General features: G+C 48.0%; 1 protein-coding gene across 3 annotated transcripts in view; it reads left to right on the forward strand.

Moving 5' to 3' along the window:
• The window catches only part of WDR17 (WD repeat domain 17), a 2,439,098-nt gene extending 2,413,374 nt beyond the window's left edge, over window positions 1-25,724 (forward strand). For all 3 annotated transcript variants that reach the window (XM_069631441.1, XM_069631439.1, XM_069631440.1), the window contains one exon: window positions 19,388-25,724. In XM_069631441.1, coding sequence (XP_069487542.1) covers window positions 19,388-19,507 — 120 coding nt within the window. In that variant the 3' untranslated portion in view covers window positions 19,508-25,724. The remainder of the gene's footprint in view (window positions 1-19,387) is intronic.
• The last annotated feature ends 1,803 nt before the right edge of the window (window positions 25,725-27,527 follow it).

The following is a 27,527-nucleotide window of genomic DNA, read 5'->3' on the forward strand; positions in this document are numbered from 1 at the left end:
CAGGGTTTGTCACGGGAAGGCAAACATTTGGCAAAACAAGACGAGTGAGCCATCTGATCGAGAAAATAAATAAAGCAGGATTATCGGCAGGGGTAATAACGCTAGATGCCGAGAAGGTATTTGATCGAGTGGAGTGGTTCTTCTTATTCCTCAGAATGGAGGCTATGGGATTTGGTTCCAGATTTTTGCAAATGGTCAGGGCAAATTATCAATCCCCTACCTTACGTCTCGCTATAAAAGAAGATCTTTCGCAGGAAGTTCGGGTAACCATGGGGACCAAACAGGGGTGCCCGTTATCTCTGATACTATACGCGCTCCATCTTGAGATATTATTGTCCAGAATTAAAGAGGATGATAAAATCAGGGGTATTCAATTTGGGGGAGAGAAGCATAAAGTGATGGCCTTTGCAGACGATTTACTATTGACGGTATGAGCTGTAAGAACTTCTTTCCCGGCCCAAACAACCCAATTGACTCAATTCGGGGAGGTGGCGGGCCTGAAAATAAACATACATAAATCGGTGATGATGAGATTTCAGGAAGGAAAAATATCTGGGATGTGTGACGAAGATGAGAACCAGCTTGTAATGACAGAAAAGGATATAGGATGCCTGGGAGTACAGATAACTGATTCTCTGGATTCAATGCATAGTGCCAATTATCTCCTCCTATTTGAGTCAATAAAACAGTGGCTCAAGGTAAGTAACTTCTTGACCATATCATGGAAGGGGAGAATAAATGTAGTTTAAATGAAAGTTCTCCCATAAGTATTATATTATTTCCAGGCATTGCCAATAAAGGTCCCCAAGAAATTTTTCAAAGTACTCAACAAGATAAGATTTCAGGGTGGATTTTAGCTGTTTGGTCCAGAGGGCTGAATGCTTCTTAGGGCATGCCAATGGCTCAATTCTGTATGAGAGAAGTAAGGACCGATTGTTGAAGATCAGCTCCAAGTAAGGGGGTTAGTAGAGCAGACACTAAGGGAGCTGAGGCGTCAGTATTCTTCTTTCTGAGGGTGAGTTGTTAAAGGAGCTGGCCCGCTCCATGGACACTTTTACCTCCTTGGATAAGGCCAAGTGCTCTCTCAGGAGGGTTTTCACTTCCCACGTTTCTTCCAGGGCTGGTCACAGCATCCGTGCGCCCGTCGATCCCTCAGGCCTATCAGGCTCCAGACAAGGTCTCTTATAACACTGCAAAAGCCCAGGCAGATCTTCTTTCCCCTAGATTTAGAAGTGGCAGAGGCAGGGCTTCCTTTAACCAGGGTAGGTATTCATCCTTATCAGGTCATGGAGAGCCAGTTGGGGGTTGCATAAGGTACTTTGCAAAAAATTGGTAATTTGTTTCTCAGGACCAAAGGTGCTGCAAATAATAGAGGGGTTTCATCAGGAATTTGTATCTCCCCGGGTTCAATCCTGGCCCAGATTTTCAGGATTTTTGTCAGAGGGGCACACTGTGGTCCATAGGAAATCAGGTATCTGCCGTCCAAGAGGGCAATAGCTCAGGCTGCAATTCATCCCGGGGGTTTCCTCAGCAAGATTTGTCTGGTCAGGGAAAAGGACCAGGGGTTCAGGCCTGTGATCAATATGAGAGAATTTAACCATTTTGTTGTATATTGTCACTTCAACATGAAGACTCTTGCTGTGTTAATGGTGTACTGAGGACAGGAGATTGGTTTGTGAGCTTGGATCTTAAGGGGGCATATCTCACAGTCCCTATCTTGGTGCCTCACTGGCACTTCTTGCAGTTTCTTTTGTAGGGGAGGTGCTGCCAGTTTTCACTCCTTCACTTCGGTCTCTCCTCCACGCCGTGGTGCTTTACCAAGCTGCTCAGGCCGTTGGCAGAGTTTCTCAGGGCCTCTCAGGGCCTCAGGGGGTTTGTGTTGTTATCTACCTGGACGATATTCTTATTATGAGTCCGTCAAGGGAGGTTTCTCGTTTCCAGGTGGAGATGGCAGTTTCCCTTCTGCAGAGCCTGGGATTCATTACACATTTTCAAAAGTCTGTCTTGGTCCCCTCTTAACATATGCAGTTCCTTGGATTTATCATATACTCAAGGGCAGTGTGACAAATTCTTGGATGTTGCTACTTCTCCCCGAGGGGGAACCTATTCCCATGAGGCCAGGGATGTGAGTCCACTACCCGGTAGTCCCCCTGAGGGAGGTACTCAGCGGGTGGATCTCATGTGGAGGTATCACCCCTATGGGACTAGGGATGACTACCCAGGGATGTCTACACTACACCACAACTTCCCTCCTTCTACCATATACAGGGTACACTAGTTCCCCACACTTTCATGTATTTGTGTAGGGTAGATAACACAACCCTCATGAGAAACACTGAGACGAGGAAGAGTAGGGTCTAAAAACCGGAAGTACACGGAAGACTGGGATGAGGAAGAATCCAACTAATCCAGTAGAGATTGGCTATATAAATTCTGGGACGAAGAAGAAGTGTGGAGCAATGAGGAGCACCCTGTGGAACCAAAGTAAGCGGTCCAATCAATGTGGACACTGTATGGGCATAAAATGTGTTGAAGGACTCGAAACAGTGTTCAACACTCTCTGTAGGAACCCAGAGAGAATTCATCCCTGGAGGAGCCAGGCTTGTGAGATTCGGAAAGCAGGGGAACTCAAAGACAGCATCTGGGATGCTTACCGACCTGCTGGGAAGCTCAATCACCGTTTGCCAAGGTTGCACAGCCCGGAAGGCTACAGGAGCCAACCTCCAGACGACGAATACCACTGGATGTTGCGGTCACAGGCAGACACGCTGCCAGCGAGGAGCAGAGTGATGCAGAGCCACTGCAGTAGTCAGAAAGGCAAATGAAGCCTGCAGGAACCGGACCAGAGACACGACAAAGCTGCACACCACCCGGAGACTATAGGGGAGGCCCTTACAGGTACCAGGGTTGACGGGATGCTTGGTGTGGCTTTGGAAGGATTCAAGAGATATGAAAGTCGGGTCTGGGACCCACACCCAATTGAGAAGAGCATCTTGAATCCTATTCTTTGGCACAGTGCCTGGCAGAGTTGTGAGCCAGGACTACCAGAGCAGTCAGAGAGAGAAACACAGGTCTGGAACCCACACCCAATTAAGAGGATCATCACAAATCCTCTCCTTAAGCCCAGTACCTGACAGAGGGGTGAGCCAAGCCAGCCAGAACAATCAGAGAGGGAAGTACGGGTCTGGGACCGGCACCCAATTGAGAAGAGCATCACAAATCCTCTTCTGCGGCTCAGTACCTTGCAGGAAAATGAACCAGGTCTGCCAAATGAAAGCAGCAGAATCCTATAGGTCTGGGACCCACATCTACTGGCAAGTAAAACAAGGTGAAAGGTAGACCAGGAGAAGAGAAGCATTTCCCCTTGTAGAGTAGAACTGTGAGAATACAGTACCAACAGAAGGGAGACATTTTCTTGGTACACCAAATTCAGGGAAAAGGAGTCATTTCTCCAGGCATTGCGTACTGCCTCAGAAAGCTTGAGGAGGACCTGGGGAAGGAAGTCAATCCCCTAGCCTTTGTGAAATGGTGTAAAGAGCTGAGGTATTTGTTGAGGCGCCTTAAATCTGGGATTGGCTGCCACCCTCCTGATTTCTTACATACCAGAAAGTATCTGGAGTACACTCCGGAGCCCCGGAGGCGCCAGGGGATGGGTTATATCACCCTCTTTCTTAACAAGGCTTGAACCTCCTTCTGCAGTTGAAGCCATGTGTAATTCTTCACGTGTCACAGGAGAAATGCGAGGGCACCTGTGTTGGAATTCCAGGCTGTGCCCTTGATGAAGGACGTCCAGCACCCATCTGCCTGTTGTGATGGTCTTCCACTTGTCGACAAAGTTCGCTAGCCGGCCACCCTTTGGGGTGTGAAAGTGGGGGCCCGGGTCCAGGGCTGGTTCAAGCCTGCTTGGGCATCTGTGTCCTGGCCTGGAGGCAGCAAAGACACTGTCCTCCGCTGCCGTAGGCCTGTGATTGTCCTCTGTAGGCCGCTTGGGTTGAGGACTGGGAGGGTTGACAGTAAGGGGTGGTGAAACCCTTGGAGGATCTGCTGGACTTCCCTCTAGCGGACTGAAAGGACGCCGATCTCCTCTGCTGCATAGTCCCCAGCGAGTGAGCCATCTCCGGTATGTCTTAATGGCCTGCAGCATCTCGTCTACCGCCTTGCCAATCAAGTTGTCCCCATCAAAGGGCATGTCCACCACCTTGGACTGCATGTCCGCCCTGAGATTTGTGGCCTTCAGCCAACCCTGCTGGCAGAGGGCCACTCCATTGCACATCTGTAGAAAACGGAAGTCCACATTAGCCAAAGCCACCATGATGGCATGGCCAGAGGCCACTCAGCTCTCCTGAAACAGAGCCAGGGTGTCTGCTTTTTGTCCTCTAGCAGAAACTTTGTACTTCTTTTCCAGCCTGTCTCTCTTGGAGGGAGCAATACTAGGCGTCTTCATCAGAGCCAACCCTTCGTCCCAGCCGGTAGCCTAGGAGGGCTGTGGACTGGGCCAGGCCTGGGGCAGCTGGTAGCCTCTGTTGTATTTCCATCACCAATGTGTGGAGGGTTGTCAGAATGTCCAATGACATGTCCCTGGGTGTTGGTTGAGGTGTGAAAGGATAGCTTGCAATGGCTCCGGACTAAAATGCCCCATTGGCCAAAAGGTCGATCTGATGCCCCTTGCTGAGACCTATCCCGGGACATGGGCCCGAGACATCCTCCTTGGTCCGAATAGTAGCCTTCGGGCAAGTGGTCATCGTCGGAACTAGTATAGATGTGTGGGCATTGTTCTAGAGACCCTGTCAAACCAGTCAGGGACATCCTCCCCGGCCTGAGGAGAAAATCCTTAGGAGGAAGCAGCTCCCTCAACCTCCCTAATCCTTTGGGACGGAGGCGATGACAGGTACCTGCACTCGGACAGGTGTAACCCCAATGATCGTGGGCACAGAAGCCATTGCTGCCAGAGGTCGTGGAGGCAAAGCCACTCATGGGGCCGCCATCGTCTTCACCGCAGATACCACGGTAGTAATGGGATCCCCCATTGCCGAAGTAATGATGGTCGCTCAAGTGGGCTTGTCAGGGCAAGATCCCCGGAGGGGGTTGTGCACACTTCCTCTGCGCTTATGAGTACACTCCACAACCTAGGGTTTATCATCAACCTCAAGAAGTCTCAGCTACAGCCCACGCAGCCTCTCACCTTCCTGGGCCTCATCTGGGATACCAGTTCCAAGAACGTTTTTCCCTCAGAGGACAAGCTTACGGCCATCAAGAGGGCCTCTATGCACTTCCTTACCAGACCAGTGACTTCGGCTTGGTGGTACCAGCACCTACTGTGTATCATTGCAGCGGCCCTCTTGGCCGTGCCAAACACGAGGCTATGGATGAGGAGCATGCAGCTGCACTTCGCAGCCTCATGGAATCAGGAGAAGGGCTCCCAACCTGAGCTGGTCAGCATACTACCTTCTCTCTACTCCGACCTCACGTGGTGGCCAAAGGACTGCAATCTGCGGACGGGCAGGCCATTCCAGCAGCAGGCTCCACAGGTTACCATTACTATGGACTCCTCCCTAGAGGGGTGGGGAGCCACTCTGGACAGCCGCAGCGTCTATGGAGTCTGGATCCGGCAGGAGCAGGAGTCGCATATCAACTGGCTGGAGCTCAGAGCCATTTGACTAGCCCTCAGGGCCTTTCTTCCACTCATTGAGGGTAGGACCGTCCTGATCCAGACCGACAACTCCACCAGCATGTACTATGCCAACAAGCAGGGGGGCACCAGATACCCTCCGCTGTGCAACCTAGCAGTCAGCATGTGGGAATGGCCCCTGGAAAACATCTACCTCAGGGCCGTCCACCTCCTGGAGGAGGCCAACTTGGAAGCGGACAGATTCAGTAGGCTGGGAGCGGACAATTACGAGTGGCAATTGAATGACCAGGGGCTGCAGGTGATTTTCAACACATGGGGCCATCCTCAGGTGGATCTATTTGCCTCCTGGAAGAACATAAAGTGCCATCAGTTCGCGTCTTGGCAGGGACAAGGCCCGGCTCCCTGGGCGAGGCCATGCAGATTCAATGGGAGGGCATGACAGCCTATGCTTTTCTGCCCACACTCCTGATACCCAGGGTACTCCGCAAGGTAAAGCAGGCTTGTCACCTCAGAATCATAGTGATAGTGCCTTGGTGGCAGCAAGACTGTGGTTCTCCGAATTGCTCAGCTTCTCGGACCGACCTCCCATTCACCTTCTGCTTGGCCCAGCACCTCTCCTATCCCAGCATGGGGGCAGGGTTCTCCACTCTGCTCCTCAGAAGTGAGCCCTTGCAGCGTGGTTCCTGAGCAGATCAGCCTCATGTACCAGAGCCTATCTCGGGCTAACTTGGAGATCATCCAGGGTGCTAGGAGCAAGGCCACTAGGAGCCAGTACAGGAGTAAATGGAGCAGGTTCTGTCACTGGGCAGATTCTAAGATCAACCCCCTGACGTGCACACTGGACAATGTACTCTCTTTCTCGGCACACCTTGCCCACTCAGGCATACAGGTGGACATATGTCGTACCTATTTGGCAGCCATAGGGGCCTACAGAAATTCATCAGAGGAGGTCTTCTCCTCTTCCAACCCGATAGTCAAGAAACATCTGGCGGGCTTGTCCAGGCATTACCCGCTCATCAAGAAGCCACACCCTGTGTGGGACCTCAATGTGGTTTTGGGCGCCTTGGTGCACATACCCTTCGAGCCAATGGCGTCTGCGAACATCAGGCTGGTTACCATCAAGACAGCTCTGCTAGTAGGACTCGCCTCCGCTCGCAGAGTCAGTGAGATCCAGGCTGTGGTGGTTTCAGAACCCTATACCACTTTCCACAAGGATAAGGTGGTCCTGCAGACTCACCCGGTATTCCTACCTAAGGTACCCTCTGCGTTCCATCTAAACGAGGAAATAGTCCTACCTACATTCTTTGCTGACCCCAAGGACAAGGTTCAGAGAGTCTTGCACTGTCTGGATGTCAGACACGCTCTGAAATTCTATCTGGATAGGACCAATGGCTTCCGCAAGTCGGACTCACTCTTTGTCACCTTTGGGGACTCCAGACTCGGTTATCAGGCATCCAAGGCCTCCATCGCAAGGTGGATGGTTGCGGCAATCAAAGATGCCTATGAGGTGCAGCGCAAGCCACTGCCAGCCAACATGCATGCCCATGCCGTCAGGGCAAAGGCCACAGCCATCGCATTCCAGCAGCAGGTTCCGTGGCAGGTCATAAGCAGGGCAGCTACCTGGGCCACCCCTCAACTTTCTGTAAGCATTACTGTTTAGACGCCGGCTCTAAGTCAGATGTGGCTTTCGGACAGGCGGTTCTAAGGAACTTGTTTGCTTAAGGAGGGTCCCCTCTCCACCCTGGGTCTACATTCAGCTGTAATCGCCCATACGGTATGGAGGAAAGGGGACGGGACGTAAAAGTAATTACAAGTTACTCACCGTAGTGACTAACGTACTCTTAGTCCTTAGTCCCCTTTCCTCCATACGTCCCACCATCCTCCCCCCTAATAATACTGGTGTCATTAGGCAATGATAAATATTTTCGACACATCAATGGGGACTGAGAAGTGAGGCCGCTGGGCGGAGTCAGGGTAGCGCATGCTCCCAATGCTGTGCCCCCGCGCGCCTCTACATTTAAAGGGGAAGAAGGTTTTTCTGGTGAAAAGGGTTCCATCTAGGAAGGGACGTCCATACCGAATGGAGGAAAGGGGACTCATTAGTCACTGCAATGAGTAACTTGTAATTTTTCTTCAGCTCTTTTACTATGCCTGCTGAACGCTCTCTTCACTCCCTTGAGCTGCTTGCTGCGTATGGACCTGCTGCTAATGGAAAAAGTCTCTCCGAGGCTTCTATTTTCAGATGGTTCTTTGCTTGTTCCTCATTCTGCCACCAACTTTCTAAAAGGCACTTCTAGGTTGGTCCCAAGCACACACTACGCTCATCCACTGCCACTTTTTAGACAGGGTTTTCGTTGGCGGACATTTGCAGAGCACCCATGTGGAGATCTACACACACCTTCCCAAAATGTTACTGCATTGAAAACAAGTCTCTAGAGGAGTCCAGCGTTGCTTGTTCACCTAAGGTGGGCCATCTTCCTCCTCCCATTTTTACATGTAGATGCATGCCCTTGCTTGGTAATGCTTTGGAATCTATGAAAGATCCAATGCTGTAGAAGGAATACGTTACTTACCTGTAACTTTGGTTGTCCAGCATTGGTATTTTTCATAGATTCACATGCAACCCTCCCGACTCCCCTGCACGTGGCTCATCTTTGCACTGTTACATGCATTATACAAATCTGAAGATTGCCTCCAGGGATGGAGCTTTGGGAGGCACTGCCTATTGACTACAGGGTAAATTACCCAAAACAACTCTGAGAACAAACTAAAGTGTATGCAGTTTCTGGTTTTCTATGAAACTGCATAGGATTCGTGAGGAATCCCAGCCTGACGACACAGAATATTCCAACACCACATGCTTCTATGAAAGATACCCATGCTGGAGAACCAGAGTCACAGGAAAGAAAGTTATTCCTTACTGGGACGGAGTTAAACAAAACAACACAAATCATCCTATTCTGGAGAACCGTGGTCCTTTCCCGCTATACCTTGGACTCTGCCTTCCTGGTGGGAATAAAAAGTTACTTAGAGCTTGGGGTTTTAAGTGTCCCACACATCTTCCTTGACCATTGAGGATGTGTGCTTGTTTTTCATAATTGTCAGGATGTCTCCCTTTACCTTCCAAGAAATTCTGACAATGTCGCCTCTGTTAACTTTGTCAACCAGACGTGGGCCAAGTGTCAGACATTTGAGATCCTTTGCAGTATCACAGTTGGCCTTAACATTTTTAGGCTTAACCTGTCTGAGACTGTTTCAGATTCTGCGAATTCACCACACAAGGAGTTGTTCAATGATGTTGACCAGCCGTCTGTCAGTTTAGTTCTCTTAACTTGCCTTCTCTTCCTTGTCACTTTCTCTTTTCTTTACTTATCTTGAACTTTCAGCTCCTGCTTCTCTATCTTTTTACCACTCCTGCTTTCCTCCTCAACAATTTCCTCCTTCTCCTCCTCCTCTCTTTCTCCTTCTCTGGGCTACTCTGCTCTCTATTACTCTATTCTTCCACTTTTCGCTGCAGGTGATATTCCACGTGCCTCCTCTGCTTCTACTTACTCTAAATGCTCCTTTTCTTTAATGTGCTCTTTCCCCGTTCCTCTGAACTATTCATTTCTTCCTTGGTCAACTCAACTCCTCCTCCATTCTCTTTTTTCTCCACTCCTTCTGACAACTTCTCTTTGTCTCTGACACCACCAGTCCTCCTCCGCTAGCTGATGTTCTCGCCTCATCCACTTACTGCTCCACTCTTTTACCTCCACTTCCAGTCTTTTTATTCTATCCAATCCCTCATCCTCCTTAGTTTTCCTTCTCTCCACATCCTCCTTTACTCTAATTCTGTTTACTTTCTCCTATCTCCTCATCTCTTCCTTTTCCCTTGCTCCTCTCAAACTATCCAACCTCCTCTTCACCTCTGTTCTTCTCTCTTCCTCCTAGCTAGTGCAAAACGGGTATTATCCAAATTGTTCGAACACAATTGTTCGAATGACCCAATTGATCGAAAGTCAAGGGTCCGAATTGACCTTTGCACAATTGACCGTATATATATATATATTTCTGAGGCTTGTGGAATCTGCTTAGATCACATGCTGTGCATAGGCCGACATCTAGTGGAAGCTGCGGAGTATTACAGTTTGTTTTTCGAAAGTCGAAAATGGGCGTCGACACAGGCGTGCCAGTAATACTATCCCTAGTGTGACGTCCACTGTACCCAAGATCCCTCACGCGTGTAGGATCCTCAGATTGATTTTTTCCGCCATACTGGTCGGAAGCATCTTGCGGAGTTCCCTGGCCTTAGCCTTACTTTGCTGTTATTATAATTATAATTCTTATTCATTCCCTTCCCCACCCCAACGTCGACCCTCAACCTCGACGACGGCTGGAGAAGTCATCGACCGTCGACTGCTGCACAACGGATCTGGGCCTCGGAAGGCCGCTGGCCTCGGCCCGGGCCTAGTAGGCCGCTGGCCTCGGCCCTTACAAGTAGGGAGAGTGGGGGGTGGTACATACTCTTCACTCTTCAATATATATTCCTACACTTAGCAGCCCGCTGCCTTAAGGTGCGTATGGAGGGTACCCCTTTTCAATTCTGCCCCAAGTGCAATCGCAAATACCCTTGGGTCGACAGGCACGCCACGTGCAATCTCTGCTTGCCGAGGGATCACCCCGAAGCGAACTGCAGAGCGTGTAGTAGGTTTAAACCTAAGACACTTAAGGACCGTTCGACAAAGCGTTGGGCCCACCACGCCAGGCAGGAGGCCATGGCAGCAGAGGGCGCCTTCAGCGATGGCAGCGACGCCGTACTTTCGGACGGCAAGGGCATTACGGCGTCGAAAGACAGCCGGCGAGCGCAGGTCCCCGACCTCGGAAGGTCGTCCGGCAGGGCGGCTATGGGGAAGACCCCCGGCGACGCAAGCGCTACACACCTAACACACACTAAACACACTAAGACCAACCGGACTTCGACGACGTTGACTTCCCGGAAGGAGGCACAAAAAGAACGGTCCGACTCGGTGTCCTCTGGGCGCTCTCGATCGAGATCACCTCACGACGCAAGGCAATCATCCACTCTTGCCAAGAGTGCCTCGCTACACACATTAACGGAAGTTCGATCGTCGGGAGACGAAGACGACTTCCACCCCCAAGCCGCGCTCCAAGATACCGAGACCGCGGTTAACACCAGTGAGGCCCCACGCCCGAAGCACACAGATACCTCTCCAGACCCTCGGCGCCAGGCGTCGAAAGTCTCTGGGGCCTCCAAGGGACAGGGAAAACATTTTTCCACGCACGGGGAGGGGGGGAAACAGCGGAAAGCACAGCCTTCCACCCCTGTAAAGCCATCCTCTCACCCTAGGCAGACAAGCAAACACAAGTCTACCCTTCAAAAATCCCATAAATCATCACCTACTAAAGTAATACCCTGTTCCAGGGAATGGTCCAGTGAAGACATAGACAGGGTTATGTCTAGGATGTCTTCCTTGGCTGATTTTTATGATAAGAACCCAGACCACTTTCTTTCATATAACCCTCAAGGGGCCACACCCTCAGGCTCCTCCGATCCTATCCCGCTAAGTAAAAAGCCCCGGTTCGAAAGACCTGAACCCTTCGAGGTTCAGCCTTACTCCACTCCATATTCTACTCCACTCCCCAGTTACCAGGGACAAGTTTTCCCTGTAGAGGACCAGGAGTTTGAAATTATGGAAGAACAAACCGGGACAGATTACTATGCAGAGGATGAGGACCTGGAGGAGGGAGTAGATGAGCAGGAAATTTACAGAGTAGATTCCCCAGTACAAAGCGAAGCCCCAGTTACCGACTCTCCAGTTGATAACCAGCCCCTCCTTAACGAGGTTCTCGCTCGAGCAGCGGAACACTTCCACATCGACACCCACGGTGTACAGGAGGAAAGGGACTTCGCGGAGGAGTTTGTAGAAGAGAGAAGACCGGTCGCACAGACCATCCCTATCCTCAAATCCATCCAACGAAGAATAGATCCTTCCCTGGTGAATCCTAACCTCACCAGAGCTGTCAACCCCAGAATTGAGAAGATTTTCCGGGCAGCCCAGTCTGACCCTCTGTATATAAGGGGACATCTTAAACCAGATTCCCTAGTGGTTACCAACACTAGAAAAAGGGCTGGCACGCCCTTATCTTCATCAGAAGCTCCTCCCGACAAGGAGAGCAAAAAACTTTATGGGTTTGGCAGGAAGGTAGCCTCAACGTCCGCCTACCAAGCAAGGATTGCGAACTCCACCACCCTGTTGGCTAGTTACAATTGCCATCAATGGGAAGAAGTCGCGGCGCTCATTGCCTCTGCTCCAGAACCGTTAAAGGGCCAGCTGGCTCGGATCTCGGCAGAGGGGAGAGCCGTGTCTGGTTGCATTTTAAAAGCAACTTTCGACGCCGCTGACAACGCAGGGAGATTGATAGCAGAAGGTACTGTTATCAAGAGACATGCGTGGTTACGGCAGTCGGGATTCAAGACAGAAACCCAGGCTTCTTTAATAGACAAGCCAGTGGAACCCGACCTATTGTTTGGGAAAGCGGTCGAAGACGCACTTAAAAATGCCAAAGATGAATATGAGACTCTCAAATCCCTTGGCCAGCTTACCAACAAACCCCCTAACCAGAGGGGGAACAGTAATTTTCGTCGCCCACGCGGCCAAAATTCACAAAGAGGCAACTATGCCCAGGCACAGGGTACACAATGGAATAACAACCAGCAGTCTACCCAGAGTTACGGCAGGGGTAACAAGAGAGGTCGTGGAAGAGGCAGAGGCAGCCCCAACAAGGGAGGTGGCACGCCTCCACCAAAACAGTGACGCTCAGTTCAGGGTCCCTTGTCACGCAACCCCGGTAGGGGGACGCATTTCCACCTTCACCCAAGCTTGGGAAGGGATCACCTCAGACAGATGGGTGCTGTCAACAGTATCCGCAGGATATTGTATAGAACTACTGCAGCGTCCCCGGAACCATCCTCCACGACAAAGAGTGCACTCCCTAGAGCATCAAAGGATCCTTCTCGAGGAGATCGCCATTCTGCTAGAAAAGGACGCGATAGAACTCGTCCCAGGACACCAGGTAAACAAGGGTATCTATTCAACTTACTTCCTTGTGCCAAAAAAAGATTTGACAATGCGCCCAGTATTGGACCTACGGCCTGCCAACAAGTATGTCAAGCCCCAAAAATTCCGTATGACCACGCTACAAGAGGTAATCCCCCTCCTAAAAAAGGGGGATTACATGGCAACCTTGGATATGAAAGATGCTTATTTTCATATTTCCATGCTCCCAGCGCACAAAAAGTACTTGCGCTTCAAGGTGGACAGTCGCCACTACCAATTCAAGGTACTGCCCTTCGGGATAGCTTCAGCACCAAGGGTATTCACCAAGGTACTGGCGGTGGCGGCTGCACACCTACGCAGGGAGGCAATCCCGGTGTACCCTTATCTGGACGACTGGCTCATAACGGGGGAAACCCCAGGAATTTGCAGGTCAAACATTCAGAGGACTATCGACCTCCTCCACGAATTAGGCTTCTCTATCAACGAGAAAAAGTCAAGTCTGGTGCCAAGCACCTCAAAACAGTTTCTAGGAGCTATCCTAGATACTCAGAAAGGATTGACCTTCCCTTCGGAAGAGAGAATTCGCAATATACTTCTGCAAATTCCGCCTTATCAGTCAGGTCAACAGATAACAGTACGCAAAGCTATGCGGTTACTGGGCATGATGGCGTCATGCATTTACCTGGTCCCCCACGCGCGTCTGCGCATGCGTCCCATGCAGGAATGGTTGGCGAAACAGTGGTCTCAGGCAAGTGGTCAGTGGGACGATCTAGTGGTCGTTTCGCCAACACTCGTACAGAGCCTACACTGGTGGACAAGAGAGAATCTCGCAAAGGGGAAACCCTTTTAAGATCCCGAAGTACAAGCCGTGGTGACTACAGATGCATGCCTAACTGGGTGGGGAGCTCACCTTCTCCACCACACAGCTCAGGGTCTCTGGTCTCACTCAGTAGCCAAGAACCACATCAATCTGCTAGAGCTTCTGGCAGTATTCCGAGCGCTAAAGGCGTTCGAGCCCCATCTACTGAACTTGTCGGTGCAGATCAGGACAGACAGCACGACAGCCATGTTCTATCTGAACAAGCAAGGGGGGACTCGTTCGCCAAATCTGTCCAAGCTGGCCCAGAAAATATGGATATGGGCACTCAGACGGAACATCTTCCTGTCATCGCAACATGTTCCAGGGGAGCTCAATTCCCTAGCGGATGCTCTAAGCAGAGACTCCCTCCCAGAAGAACACGAATGGGTCCTTCACAGAGACGTAGTAGAAGATCTCTTCTCTCAGTGGGGTTTCCCCACTATAGACCTATTCGCCACAAGCGAAAACAAACAATGCCCAGGATTTGCATCCAGGTTCCCCCAGCCGGACTCCCAAGGGAATGCCCTGTGGATGAACTGGTCAGGGATGTTTGCGTACGCTTTTCCACCAACTCCTCTCATCAAGAAGGTGGTGTACAAGATGAACAAGGAATCGATGACGCTCATCCTAGTTGCTCCCATGTGGGCGAGACAACCATGGTTTCCACACCTACGCAGGATGGCGGTGTGCGAGCCCATCAGACTCCCAGCCTGGTACAACCTACTGTCCCAGCAACAGGGTCAAACAGTGCATCAGGAACCCAACTCTATGAACCTAGCAGCATGGCTCCTGAAGTCATAGAGTTTGGACATCTCAAATTACCACAGAGGTGTATGGACATTCTAAAGGAGTCCAGGAAACCAAATACAAGGCACTGTTACTTTGATAAGTGGAAAAGATTCGTTATCTGGTGCCAGAATAAACAAATCAACCCGGTTGATTGCACTCCTTCCAACGTTGTGACATACATGCTCCACCTGCTGGATGCAGGGTTGGTTTTTAACTCACTGAAAGTACACCTGGCAGCCCTCTCGGCTTACACCACATCCCATAACAAGGTCTCGTGGTGGAAAGTACCAGTGGTTAAAGCCTTCATGGAAGGAGTAAAGAGACTTCACCCTCCTATTTCGAACCCACCGCCAGGATGGGACCTCAACGTGGTGCTAGCTAAGCTCATGGGACCCCCATTCGAACCCATGCATAAAAGTAGTCTCAAACACCTGACTTATAAAACGGCCTTCTTAGTAGCCATTACCTCCATAAGAAGGGTCAGTGAAATTCAGGCTCTGTCAGTGCAGGATCCTTTCTTTACTATCCACAAGGACAAACTGGTTTTACGCACACACCCTAGGTTCTCACCTAAATTCATATCCAAGTTCCATGTAAACCAGTCCATCGAGCTTCCGGCTTTCTTCCAAAACCCGCAAAGCTCGGCTGAGGTGAAACTACACACCCTAGATGTGCGTAGGGCGGTCCTATACTATGTAAATAAAACCAGACCGCTAAGGAAAACAGATCAACTGTTTGTCTCCGTAGCTACAGGCAGAGAGGGGGATCGCGTCTCTAAGGGCGCTATCTCGAAGTGGATTATCAACTGTATACAGCTGTGTTACTCTCTTTCTGAAAAGACTCTGCCTTTTACGCCAAGGGCCCACTCTACTAGAGGCATTGGTGCCACTCTGGCTTTCATTGCAAATGTTCCCCTCGACACCATTTGCAAAGCGGCTACTTGGAGCTCTATTCACACTTTTACTCAGCATTACTGCATTGACACTCATTCCAAGACAGATACACAAGTGGGACAAGCGGTTCTAAGACACCTGTTTGCTCATGACCCTTCTCACATCCCACCTCCTTCTTCTGGTACTGCTCGCTAATCTATGCACAGCATGTGATCTAAGCAGATTCCACAAGCCTCAGAAGGGATACATTACTCACCGTAATCGTATTTCTGATGCTTGTATCTGCTTAGATTCACATGCGACCCACCCTTCCTCCCCTCCGAGAGAAGACGCATGATTGCTTGTAGTCTTACCTTTCTGTCTATCTGCTTGGATTATCTGTACTCACGCTACTCCTCATGCTTCCTCATGTCAGAAAAAATACAATCTGAGGATCCTACACGCGTGAGGGATCTTGGGTACAGTGGACGTCACACTAGGGATAGTATTACTGGCACGCCTGTGTCGACGCCCATTTTCGACTTTCGAAAAACAAACTGTAATACTCCGCAGCTTCCACTAGATGTCGGCCTATGCACAGCATGTGAATCTAAGCAGATACAAGCATCAGAAATACGATTACGGTGAGTAATGTATCCCATATATATATATATATATATATATATATATATATATATATATATATATATATATATATATATAGGAGGGTTGCAGGGGTTTCCCCCCGCAGATATGTAACAATTGACCTTCACAATTCGGTCAATTGTGCAAAGGTCAATTGTGATTCGAACAATTGTAGTTCGAACAATTCGTATACATCTGCAAAACACACTATACTCCATGCCTGACCTCCAACTTCTTTCTTTCACACCTCTCTGGATTCCATGCCCCTTTTTATACTTATGCTGGCCCGTTTGATTATTAATTGTTATAACAGACTCAGCTAGGAAGGCAAAGGGAGTGAGCCAGTTGATTGGACCACCCTCCCAGGGACTGCAAGTTCCCCAGTTTGTACAGAATTGGTAGAGGGGTCCATGGGTGGCTCTGTGGTCCATGGGTATTACAGTGCAGTCTTGAATAGAACACTAATATACTTGGCCGCTAAACTCCACACAGGTGACCAAATCTATCAAAGGTTTGGAATCTCAGCTAGCCTGTAATGAGAAGAATTGCAAGTAGTCATTCTCCTGGAACACCCCAACTATCTGGAAATCAATCTTGGGGATGCTCAAAATGCTCTCACCATCCTCCAGTTCTGCAAAACACTAAAAACGTGTCTCTTTCAGCAATACCTGCCGGAGGAATACAAATCCTTCCCACGCTCCACCAATAGTACGGCGCTACTGTATAAAATGTTAAATCCAATACTGGCACCCTTACGTTGTAAAGCGCTCCAGAGCTAGGTTTGTGCTATAAGCATTACAAAGAAATTAATGCAAGCTGCCTTCTTGGAATTCCTTTTGGATTGCTTGCAGTCACTGAACTGCTGCAGTTCCTGGAGTCCCTCCCACCCTCACCGTTTACTTTGACATTCTTTACTTTACCATACTTTACTTATTGTTATTTATTCTATTTTTCCATGTACTGCACTGTCCCTCCCCTTTCCCCCTGCACTTTTTCCCTTCCCCCTTGCCCTGCAGTTGCACGATCTCACTGTCACTTGGCTTAGTAAGATTGTTGTCTGTCTTCCCTCTGTCCCCCCTCCCTTGCCTTGCCATTGGAAAAGCAACCAGTCTGCAGCCAACAAATCGTGCCTCCTCCTGGCCACCCTTAACTACAAGGAAGCCATATTCCAGGCTAAAAAAGACACTTACAATAAACGTGTAGAACAAGCCAAATCTAACACCAAAGAATTGTTTAGAATCCTAAAAGAACTTGAAACCCCTGTCACTGCACTAGACACTTGCATCAAAGATAGCACTTGGTGTACCAAAATCCAAGAGGCTCTCCTCGGCAAGATTGACACCCTCCAAATTAAAACCAATAACAAACAATCAAGCCTACAATCCAAACCACAACCCAACCTAAACCACCCCATCCCAGACTCTCTGACTCCTTTTAGCTTCTCTCCACTCTCCATTTCCGAAGTGGAAAAGATCATCACCAGCCTTAAACCGACCAATTGCCAAGGCGACGTCTGCCCGGCAACTATAATCAAGGAAGCAGCTCATGACCTAGCGCCATTCATTACTACGCTCATCAACTCTTCCTTTAGCTCTGGGATCGTACCTGACAATCTAAAGGACGCGTGGGTCATCCCCCTATTGGAAAAAACCTACCCTGGACGCTAGTATACCCACGAACTACATGCCAATCACCACGGTCCCGTTTTCACTAAAAATCCTCGACCGTGCAGCATATCTACAAATTCAAGATTACCTTGAATCTAACAAACTCTTGGGACTTAGGCAATCTGGGTTCCGGCCACGTCACGGCACTGAAACTGCCCTCATAGATTTAAAAACACAGATTGAAGATATAAAAGACAAAGGCAAACTTGCTCTCTTACTCCTCTTGGACCTTTCAGCGGCCTTTGATCACGTCAATCATGAAATCCTCTGCCACCACCTTAAATCAGCTGCACACTTCTCTGATAAAGCTACAACCTGGATTAGCTCCTTTTTAGACAATAGATGATTGCGCGTGTTCTCTCCACTAGCAGCCGCCCCACCTGCACCTGTCTCCTGTGGCGTGCCACAAGGATCTTGTGTTTCACCCACGTTGTATAACGTGTTCACCAAACCTCTCTTCGATATCTTGGACTATCTGGGTGTCACTTACACCAACTACGCCAACGTCACCCAGATACTAATCCCTATCTCAGGTGACTACACAGCTGACTCCCTCGCTATCAATGTCATCTACCAGGTCATCCAGGCGTGGATGGCTCAACACGGACTCTGTCCTAATGATGAAAAGACTGAGCTCCTTATTCTTGGTTCGCCACAAAAACATACCAAACTCGACCCTGCGTTCAAGTCCTTCATCATTGATGGGAATATAATCCCAACCGCCAAGGACACAAAAACCCTAGGGATCTACATTGACTCGACCCTATCCCTGACCAGACAAACTAACTCAGTCTCTTCCGCAGCGGCATATACCTGCAAGCTTATTACAGCCTGTCGCCCTTTCCTCTCCGCAACCAATTGTGTCACCCTGGCTAGAACTCTTGTATTATCCAAGATTGATTACTGCAATGCACTGTACCTAGGCACCAATTGTTGCAACCTAAACAAGTTGCAAATTGTCCAAAACAATGCTATTAGAGCAGCCCTCAACATTCCCAGGCGCCAACACATATCTGACACCAAACGCAATATTCGCTGGCTCTCAGTCCCACACGTATCTCCCTGAAAACCCTGGCTCTTACCCACAAATGCCTTCATAACCAAGCTCCCTGCTACCTGGCTAACCGATTTGCCCTCCACAACTCCATTAGACCCCGCAGAATGGCTCATTTAAACTGCCTTGAGGTTCCACGTTTCAATCTCCAAAGATCAGGTGGAACTAGCTTCCCTATCTTGGCAGCTAAACTCTGGAACACGCTTCCTCTGAGCTTAGAGCAGAACCCTCATTCCCGAGATTCAAACACCTTACGAAAACCTGGCTGGCCGCCCAGGACATTTAGCTCTGGGTTCTCCGCTTAATTTGTACATGTATATATAATCTGCTTGTCTTCTCATTGCTATTGTCAGACCTGTAAATTCTGTACTATACTTGTAAACTTTGTAATTATGGTTCTGACTGTTTTTCCTATGTTGTAACTAAGTGATGCGCCCGGTTGCCCCTGGGCCTGGTGCGCTATACAAATAAATAAAATACAAATACAAATTCTAGATTTAACATTATTTTTAATTAATGTGCTTTCCTAGTATCACCTGTGCTATGACCTACTGTGTGAATACAGCCAACGGAAGCTACATCATTGCTACACAGGCTGTACTGTATGCAACTTTCTCTGTCAATGTTGAATGAATGTATTATAGTCGTATTTTCACAGGGGTTTACTCACTTGATTATATTGCTTGAACAAAAATGATCCAATACATATTCTTTTTAATGATGCCATGAATAGTAGAGTTATGATGTGTCCCAATTGGTTTAAGTTGTACGTCTGGTGTCTTAACCGTTTTGTAATCATTTGAATTTTTTGCAGGGCCCGGTATTCTTTCTGGAAGATGGGAAATCAGCCATCTCATTGAACGATGCTTTGATGTGGGCAAAAGTGAACCCTTTCTCACCTTTAGGAACAGGAATACGCCTCAACCCCTTCTGATAAAGGCATAAAATACTTCAGGCTCACATGGACTTCAGATGATAACCTGACCGGAAGGTTAAAATTACATTAGCCTGGGTTTGTTTTCAGCTATGGAATGATGGCTGTTCACTCACACTCACGCAAAGGACACAATCAAAGTTATGTGACAGTGAATGGTGAAATTCCACCAGGATATTTTTTTATGCAGAAATTCATAAATCAGTTTTTTAGTAATCCAAAGGAATTAATTTACATGACAACCAACATCTTTTAGAACCATGCTTTAAAGAAAAGTGGTAAGCGAAAATGATAGTTTGTCAATTCACAGACTGTCAACAAGTCTTCCTTTCAGAAACCAGTAACAGATAATTCTAATGAATTCCTTCCTCCCATGGATTCTTCATCTTTAGTATCTATCTCCCAGCGCAACTGCTCTTTGGAAACTTCCACTGCCGGGGGCGCAGCCCGACTCTGCGACAGCTCTGCTCGACGTCCCTACAAGACACTGTGGACAACTGATGTCCATCTCGGATCCTCATAGGATCTGTCTTTATTGCTACGGTGAGGGACACGCCATGCAGGATTATGCATTGTGTTAGTCGATGCACCCCAAGGCTCTTTGTAAATGGGAAGCAAAACTATTTACCTTCCTCCAAAAGGAAAAAAGGTGACAAGTGGAATTTTCCCAGGACACCTGGCATCGGCCGTCGCCCTGAAGAAAGGTCCAGGTCTGCAAGGACAAAAATAAAAAGCAGCACAGTAAAAGTCCTCGGTCTGCAGGCGGTTCTTCAAGGCAACCTTCTTCTTCCTCGTTGAAGAAGAGGAGTCACCACTCCAGGGACTCCGTGGATGACCAGGCTCTGCAGGGATCTTCCTCAACCCAATCCTCTACTCAAGAGGAATGGGAAGCCTTCAGGCTGAAGATGCTAGACATCTTTACCAAGACCCTGGCGGCCTCAAGACATGCACAACTGATTCACCCAAAGCACCTACGCAGTCCACCTCGCTTGGATGAGACGCATTGATGCTGACAGTTTGCTGACTGTACACCTTCGGGCCGACCGTGCAAAAGACGGACATGGTCCAGCCTAGAGGCCGCAGTGCTCCGTCTCCAAATGCCGGTCCTCTGACCTTGTTCACGTCTTCCTCAGTACCACCCAGCACCGAATGACGCAAGTGAAGCCAGAATTCCTCGAGAGTATGCCCCACTCCATAGGGATACATTCATATCCTGCTTGGAGGACATTTCCGATGGGGAAAGGGACCCCATTCCCTTTGGTTCGGAACACCATCACCCTAGGGAAGTTAGGGACTTCCAAGAGGAGTTTTATGCATCTCATGGTGACTTGGTGGACCTTGCTTTAGACTTGGGGGACGCAAGTTACCTGGACTCTTCGCCAGACATGAACCTGCTCCATGCCCCAACCCCATGCAAACCTCAGGCTGCTTTTCATTGCCTGATTGCCAAGTTAGTGGATACGCTAGGGCTATCAGTCCCCTCCTGGCCCAAGGCACAGTATGAACTGACTAACATCTTGGACAAAGGTCCAAAGAAAGAGACCCTGTTGCCATTATACCAGGCAGTGAAGGCTCTTGTCCTCGAGCTATTGTGCAAACCGGCCTCAGTTTCAACTGTAGACTGTGATCTGGCCAAAAACCACAGCCCAGCACCCGCAGACCTGTCCGCCCATGCATCTTCGGAGAGTTTAGTAGTGCAGGATGTCATGGCTAGCCTGAAGACAACATCTTTCCGTTCTCTGCAACCAGACAGGACAAATGTGTCAATGCCTCCTGTGCCCTGGCCAAATTTTCGTTTGCGCTCTGGTCCGTCATCTCTGAGGCAGCAGAACACATCCCAGAATGGGAGATGCAAGATGGTTTTGAGACACTTATAAAGGATGGCAAGGAGAACTTCAGTCAGGCCTGGACACAGCATACTGTAGCCAGGATGATGAGCACCAGTACCGTGGTTAGAAAATACTCGACGAGAACTTCAGGTTTGCCCTGGATGTCTAGGAACAGCTCCTGGACATGGCATTTAATGGCAACAACCTGTTCTGTACCAAGGCCAACGAATCCCTGCAAATAATTCCAGGCTTCAAAGGTGACGGAGAAGTCGCTAGGACAGGCAGTTTGACAACAAAAACCTGCTAATACAGGGGCAGGGGTTTTCACCCCTTCACCTCCTATGCTCACAGAGGAAGAGGCCAAGCTCCTTCTGGCAAGCAGATACAGCGACATCCCAACAGAGGCCGAGGTAGAGTTGCCCCCAGAGGAGGCATTGCCTCATCCGCTGTGTTCTCTGATGCCCCAGGTGCAAATCCTCTTTGAATCAGACTTCCACCATCACTTTCCTGTGGGAGGCAGGATATCCCTATTTGGCAAAGATTGGACTCTTATCACATCCTTACTGGTCATTCACTAGGGATGCTGCCTCTCTTTTGCTCATCGCCCCTCCGGACCATCCATCGGATGGCTAGTTCTTACCTATGGACCCTCTCTTACTGGAAGAGGTCTGTCAACTTCTGGAAAATGGTGCCATAGACCTGATGGCCTCCTTGGATGCAACCTATTTTCTGGGGCTTTTGAACTTCTACAAGGGCAAGTTCAAGATGGCTACCCTAGCCCATATCCTTCAGGCCCTGGACCTGCATTATCGGCTGGATCTCCAGGACCCATACTTTCATGTGGCCATCCACAGAAAGCCCAGGAAGTACCTGAGAGTCATGGCTGGAAATTGCCATTACCAGTTCAAGGTCCTGCCATTTGATCTCCCTTTGGCAACAAGGGTTTTCACCAAGATGCTGGCAGTGGTGGCAGCTCACCTCAGAAGGGAAGGCATTCATGTTTTTCCCTTTCCGGATGGCTGACTCGCCTGAGCTCACTCTCCAGCTCAGACTATGGTGCACTTGCAACGGATGTGCAGCCTATCGAATAGCTTATGCTTCTGTCTGAACTTCAACGAGTCTCATGTTTCGCCATCCCAGTCCCTCCCATTCATCATGGCAGTATTGGACATTCGCCTGAGCCGTGCCGTCCTTCCAACCCAAGGACCAAATAGCTAACATCTCCAATATGGTGCATGTCTTCCGACTATGGGAAAAGGTTCCTGCCTTGGCCTTTCTGCACTTGCTGGGTCTTTTGGCCCTCCTAAATCCTGGTGGTGCCTGAGATTCGGCTGCACATGAGGTAGCTTTATTGGCTTCTCAGTTGCCTCTGGTACCAATTTCAGAGCGGTACCTCAGACCTTCTATAAGTCTCAGCAATGGTGTCGAGGGACCTGTAATGGTATCCGCAGGGACAACTGCTGAGTGGTGCATTGTATCGACAACCCTGGCTACAACTGACCTCAAAGGCGCATCCCTCAAAGGCAGGGGTACTCACCTCCAAGGTCTGATGGTGAGCGATCTTTGGTCTCAACTGTAGTGCCGGGAACACATCAATTTGCTGGAATTCAGAGCAATCAGGCTGGTCCTAGTCACTTTTTTTCCCATCCGTACAAGGCAAGACTGCATTAGTCCTGACGAACAACACAGTGGCCATGCACTACCTCAACAAACAAGATGGTGTGGACTCCTTGCCTCAGATCAGAGAGGTAATGCGATTGTGTTTCTGGAGAACAGTGTGTCTTTGACAACTGCTCATCTCTCCGGCAAGGAAAACATATTGGAGGATGCCCTAAGCAGGCATTTTCTAATCTTCCACAAGTGGGAGCTCTATCCGGAAGTTCGGTAGTAGGTGTTCCCTCACTGAGGTACCCCTCATGTGACCTCTTTACTTCCAGTGGGAACAGGAAGTGTAGGCAGTTCTGCTCTGGGGCATTTCCTTGACATGGAGCTCTAGGGGGACACTTTGACAGTCAAGTGGGACTTTGAACTGCTGTATGCATTTCTGTCGATCACTGTCATTCTGGTTCTAAGGAGATTATGCCTATTTGAGTCCACAATGATCTTGACTGCTTCAGCCTGGGCCCGAAGGACATGGTAACCGGAGTTGCTAGACATGACCATCTGCCCTCCCTGCTGCCATCCACCGAGAGTGGACCTCCTCTCCCATTCGGAGGGAAGGGTCCTATGCCCGAACCTCAACAGTCTGAAGCTTCCTGTCTGGCTGCTGAAAGGTTGAGGTATAAGGGGTAGGATTTTTTGGAGGGCGTCTTGGATGTGCTTCTCTCTGCTAGAAGGCCCGGCACCAAATCCGCCTGTGTATGCCAGTGGCATCCATTTTCCGGTTGGTGCCGTAAGAGGTATCTGGACCCTTTCACTTGCTCCACAACCTCTGTTCTGGATTTTCTGCTTTCTTTATCCCAGATAGGCCTGCAGATTGGCAGTGTGAAAGGGTACCTTGCTGCTATTTCAGTTTTCAAGAGAACCCCAGAGAACGGCTCCTTTTTCATGATCCTGACAGTCATACAATTCCTTCAGGGTCTGTGCAATTTGTTTCTTCCACACCAGTTTGTTGCTGCAGCGTGGGATTTCAATTTAGTATTAAGATTTCTCATCAGTGGTCCATTTGAGCCTCTGCATTCTTATTGCCAAAGATTCCTCACCTTTAAGGTGATTTTCCTGGTCGCCATTACTTCTGCTAGGTGTGTGAGTGAGCTTCAGGTATTGTCAGTTAAAATTCCCTACTTGGTTTTCTTCAAGAAGAAAGTGACGTTGAGAATGAAGCTATCCTTTTTTCTGAAAGTGGAATCTTAGTTCCATCTCTCTCAAAAGATTGATCATCCTGTCTTTTTTCCGCCACCTCAACCTTCCAAGGCAGAGGAGTGATTCCATCGGTTGGACCAGACAAGACAGTCCAGGAACATTGACCAGCTTACCCTTGGTTATGCTGGTGCTCATGTGAGCAAACAGACCCTGAGGATAAATCTCTCTATCTCAGAATGTTATGATCTGGCTGGTAAGGATGTACTGGGGGGTCTCAGGGCACATTCCAAAGAGGACTGGCTGCCAACCCCGTCTCTACAGTGTGGATCCCCTTTTCTGGACATTTGCTTGGCGTCTACGTGGGCTTCTTTGCACACGTTTTCCAAATATTACTGCTTGAATTTTCAGTCTGGTCAGGGCGTCCATATTGGCAGGTCTGTCCTTCAGATTTTATTAGTTTAGGTGGTGTCCTTGCTCTCCTCCCTCCTCCAGATTTACGTACTGCTACAGGAGTCTATCAAAGAAGAGGAATCCATGGGAGGAAGGAATTCATTAGAAGAACAAATTACTTAACTCTCCGTAATGTTCTTGCTCATGGATGTTCCTCCCACTGATTCTCTACTTGCCACTCTTGGCAGATAGCTAGTACATCTTGGTTCTGTGATCCCTCAGCGTCAGAGTACTAGGGAAAAGGGTGGAACCATGGTTACGAGGCACAGCGCCTATATATACTGGTCCCAACATCATGCTCAGTGCGGGGGGTGTAGGGGCATCAAACATAGCCAAAGTGGAGCCGCATTGCACCCCGTGGTGACGGAAAAGTTTCTGAAGAGCAACTGCACTGCGAGATAGGTATCAAAGATGAGGAATCCGTGGGAGGAACATCCATCTGAAAGCACATTGCAAAGAGGTAAGTAATTTGTTCATTCAGACTCTAATAACTGGTCCTTGCTTTATACAAGCATAATGCGTTCATGGTGCCCCTATCTATACACATACACACTGAGAGTACATAGGAATCACTCCAGAACCTCAACTAGTTTCACAGAGTTCAGGTGGTAATTATACATACATGAATCTGTACATCAGTGAAAATAGAAGAATAGTCTAAAGGTTAATTATATGAAAAGCATTTAACATTTGTAATTGTCAAGACCACAAAGAGATACACTGTAATTTAGCTAACTGTTGAAATGATATGTATCTAGACAAGTGATTTGTATATTTGGTTCCATTTGCAACCTAACATATTATGCTTTGCAAAAAGATCTATCTTTGAACAAAAAATAGTGTAACTTAATAATAAATATTATTATGACAATTGTTGAAGTATTAACATTGTGTGTCAGTGTCGATGAAAACGTTCCACAATTCATAAAAACCCATAAGCAAACAAGTACCATTGATGGATGGCTCTATAACTAGACAGTTGCTGTGGTATCAGTCTGTTATTTGCTTCCATAAAAGACTGATATTAAAAAATGTCATCCAAGATCTAAATGATTGATGCCTTGAGCAAATTATATTTAACGCAAGAATGTTGACTATTACTATACCAAGACCAGTGAATTCCATGCTTCTTTGCCTCAAGCCTGAGTATAGCTATTTTTTAATAAATTGTCGATATTTGTTTCATAAAACAAAATGACCAGACACCAGTTTCCAAGTATCTTAAAAATCAGGTGGATTATTAGAGAAATGTGTAATGGATGTATGTCTTCCATGCCCTACTTTCAATATATGCATCGTTCTGTTGTAGAGACCAGTGGAACCTGATAATTCCTTTGCTGATGTTTCTTTGGCTGTATGTTATCTTGATGGATAGCCTCCTTTGACAAATGGTCCAAAACCACTACTTAGTGAAGACCTCAGTTTTATTTTCATTAGACCTATCTCTTGTTTGTTTTTGTTTATTTTTTTATTAGACATACCTCAAAGGAATTTCCATTTATCAAAAAAAAAGTGAATTATTTGATTTCTTTATATAGCACTCATGACCAACAAGGTATCTGAGCACACTAGATATCAATGCTGCAGGAAACTAGTAATAGGGAAACAATGGATACTGAAGAAAAGACAGTAATTAAAAAGATTCAAGAAACAATGGGCCAGATTCTCAAAACCTTTTTTGGCGCATCTCCCTACTTGCACCAAGAAAAGGAATAACCCAATAGACAAAGGGCATATGAATGAGCACATCACAAGCCCCGTCCCCCTGTGAGCCATTGTGCAAATAAGGGGGCGTGTCTGCACATTTTAAAAGCGCATCCCAAATTGACAAACTAAATGAGGGTAATCTTCCTGCACCTGTTGGGAATAGGCACAGGGAAGGTGCAAATCATGTCAGGTTCATTTCTGACCCTGTCATGATTTGTTATTGGCTGCCACACTCACATTTCCATCCCAAAAACAGGGATGGAAATGCTTTTTTGCTCGTCATTTCATGGACACTTTGAAATGCACTCCCAGCAACCATGTGGCTGCTGGAAGCTGGTCATTCATGCTTCAGACAGGAATGAATGCAAGGGGGCTGGAAAGATCATCTTTGTGCCACTGTCCAGCCCCTCTTCAAATTTGCATGTCCCCTTTTAGAATGAGGTGGCATGCATATTTCAGCAATGAGGGCAAATGAAAAAGCACATCCTCTGTGTTTTTTTCATTTGCACTCATTTAAGAGAATCAAGGCCAATGTCTTCAGTTATCATCGAAAAGAGAGAAGGTTTTGAATTGAACATATCTCTATTGGAAGACAAATCCAGATATTACCTGTCTGGACTAAAAAGGAGCGTGCTATGGCACGTGACAGGTATAAACGAGGGATATCAATCAGAAGCTTATTCGAGGACTGTAGTGCTTATTAGGGTGATAAATCTTTAAACAAAGTTTGAGATAGAGCGACGTCCTTCCACAGATGGATTTGTGTACAAGTGTTAAATCCTTGAACTTAGCTCCAGACTGCAAGGGAAACAGTGTAAACGTCATACTACAAATGAAACATGACGACTACAGTGATGATTCTAGCAAATATGTTGTTTAGTAACTAAGGGTGATTACTTATATATTTAGGGGCACCAAGAAATAAAGAATTTCATTAGTCAGTTCTCTAAATGATAATAGTGTGAGCAATAGCTCCTAAATGCCCATATGCCAAGAAAGGTTTCATCTGGCGAAGAGACATATAATTATATGAGGTACTGCTATCTCTCTTAAATCACACTCTTGCTTTATTTGCCCCAGTGTCTCTTGGTCTGGGTAGTTGGATGTCATAAGCACCAAAGTTCAACATTCACCTTTTACTCTCCCCCTCTCTCTGGGTTAAACTTGATCACTTTGCTTTTACAGCTCATTCACTTTATTGCTACAAACATTTCACCTTTCACTGAGATTTT

The sequence above is a fragment of the Ambystoma mexicanum genome, chromosome 6q, assembly GCF_040938575.1.
Source record: "Ambystoma mexicanum isolate Mex_15411 chromosome 6q, UKY_AmexF1_1, whole genome shotgun sequence".
Lineage (NCBI taxonomy): Eukaryota > Metazoa > Chordata > Amphibia > Caudata > Ambystomatidae > Ambystoma > Ambystoma mexicanum.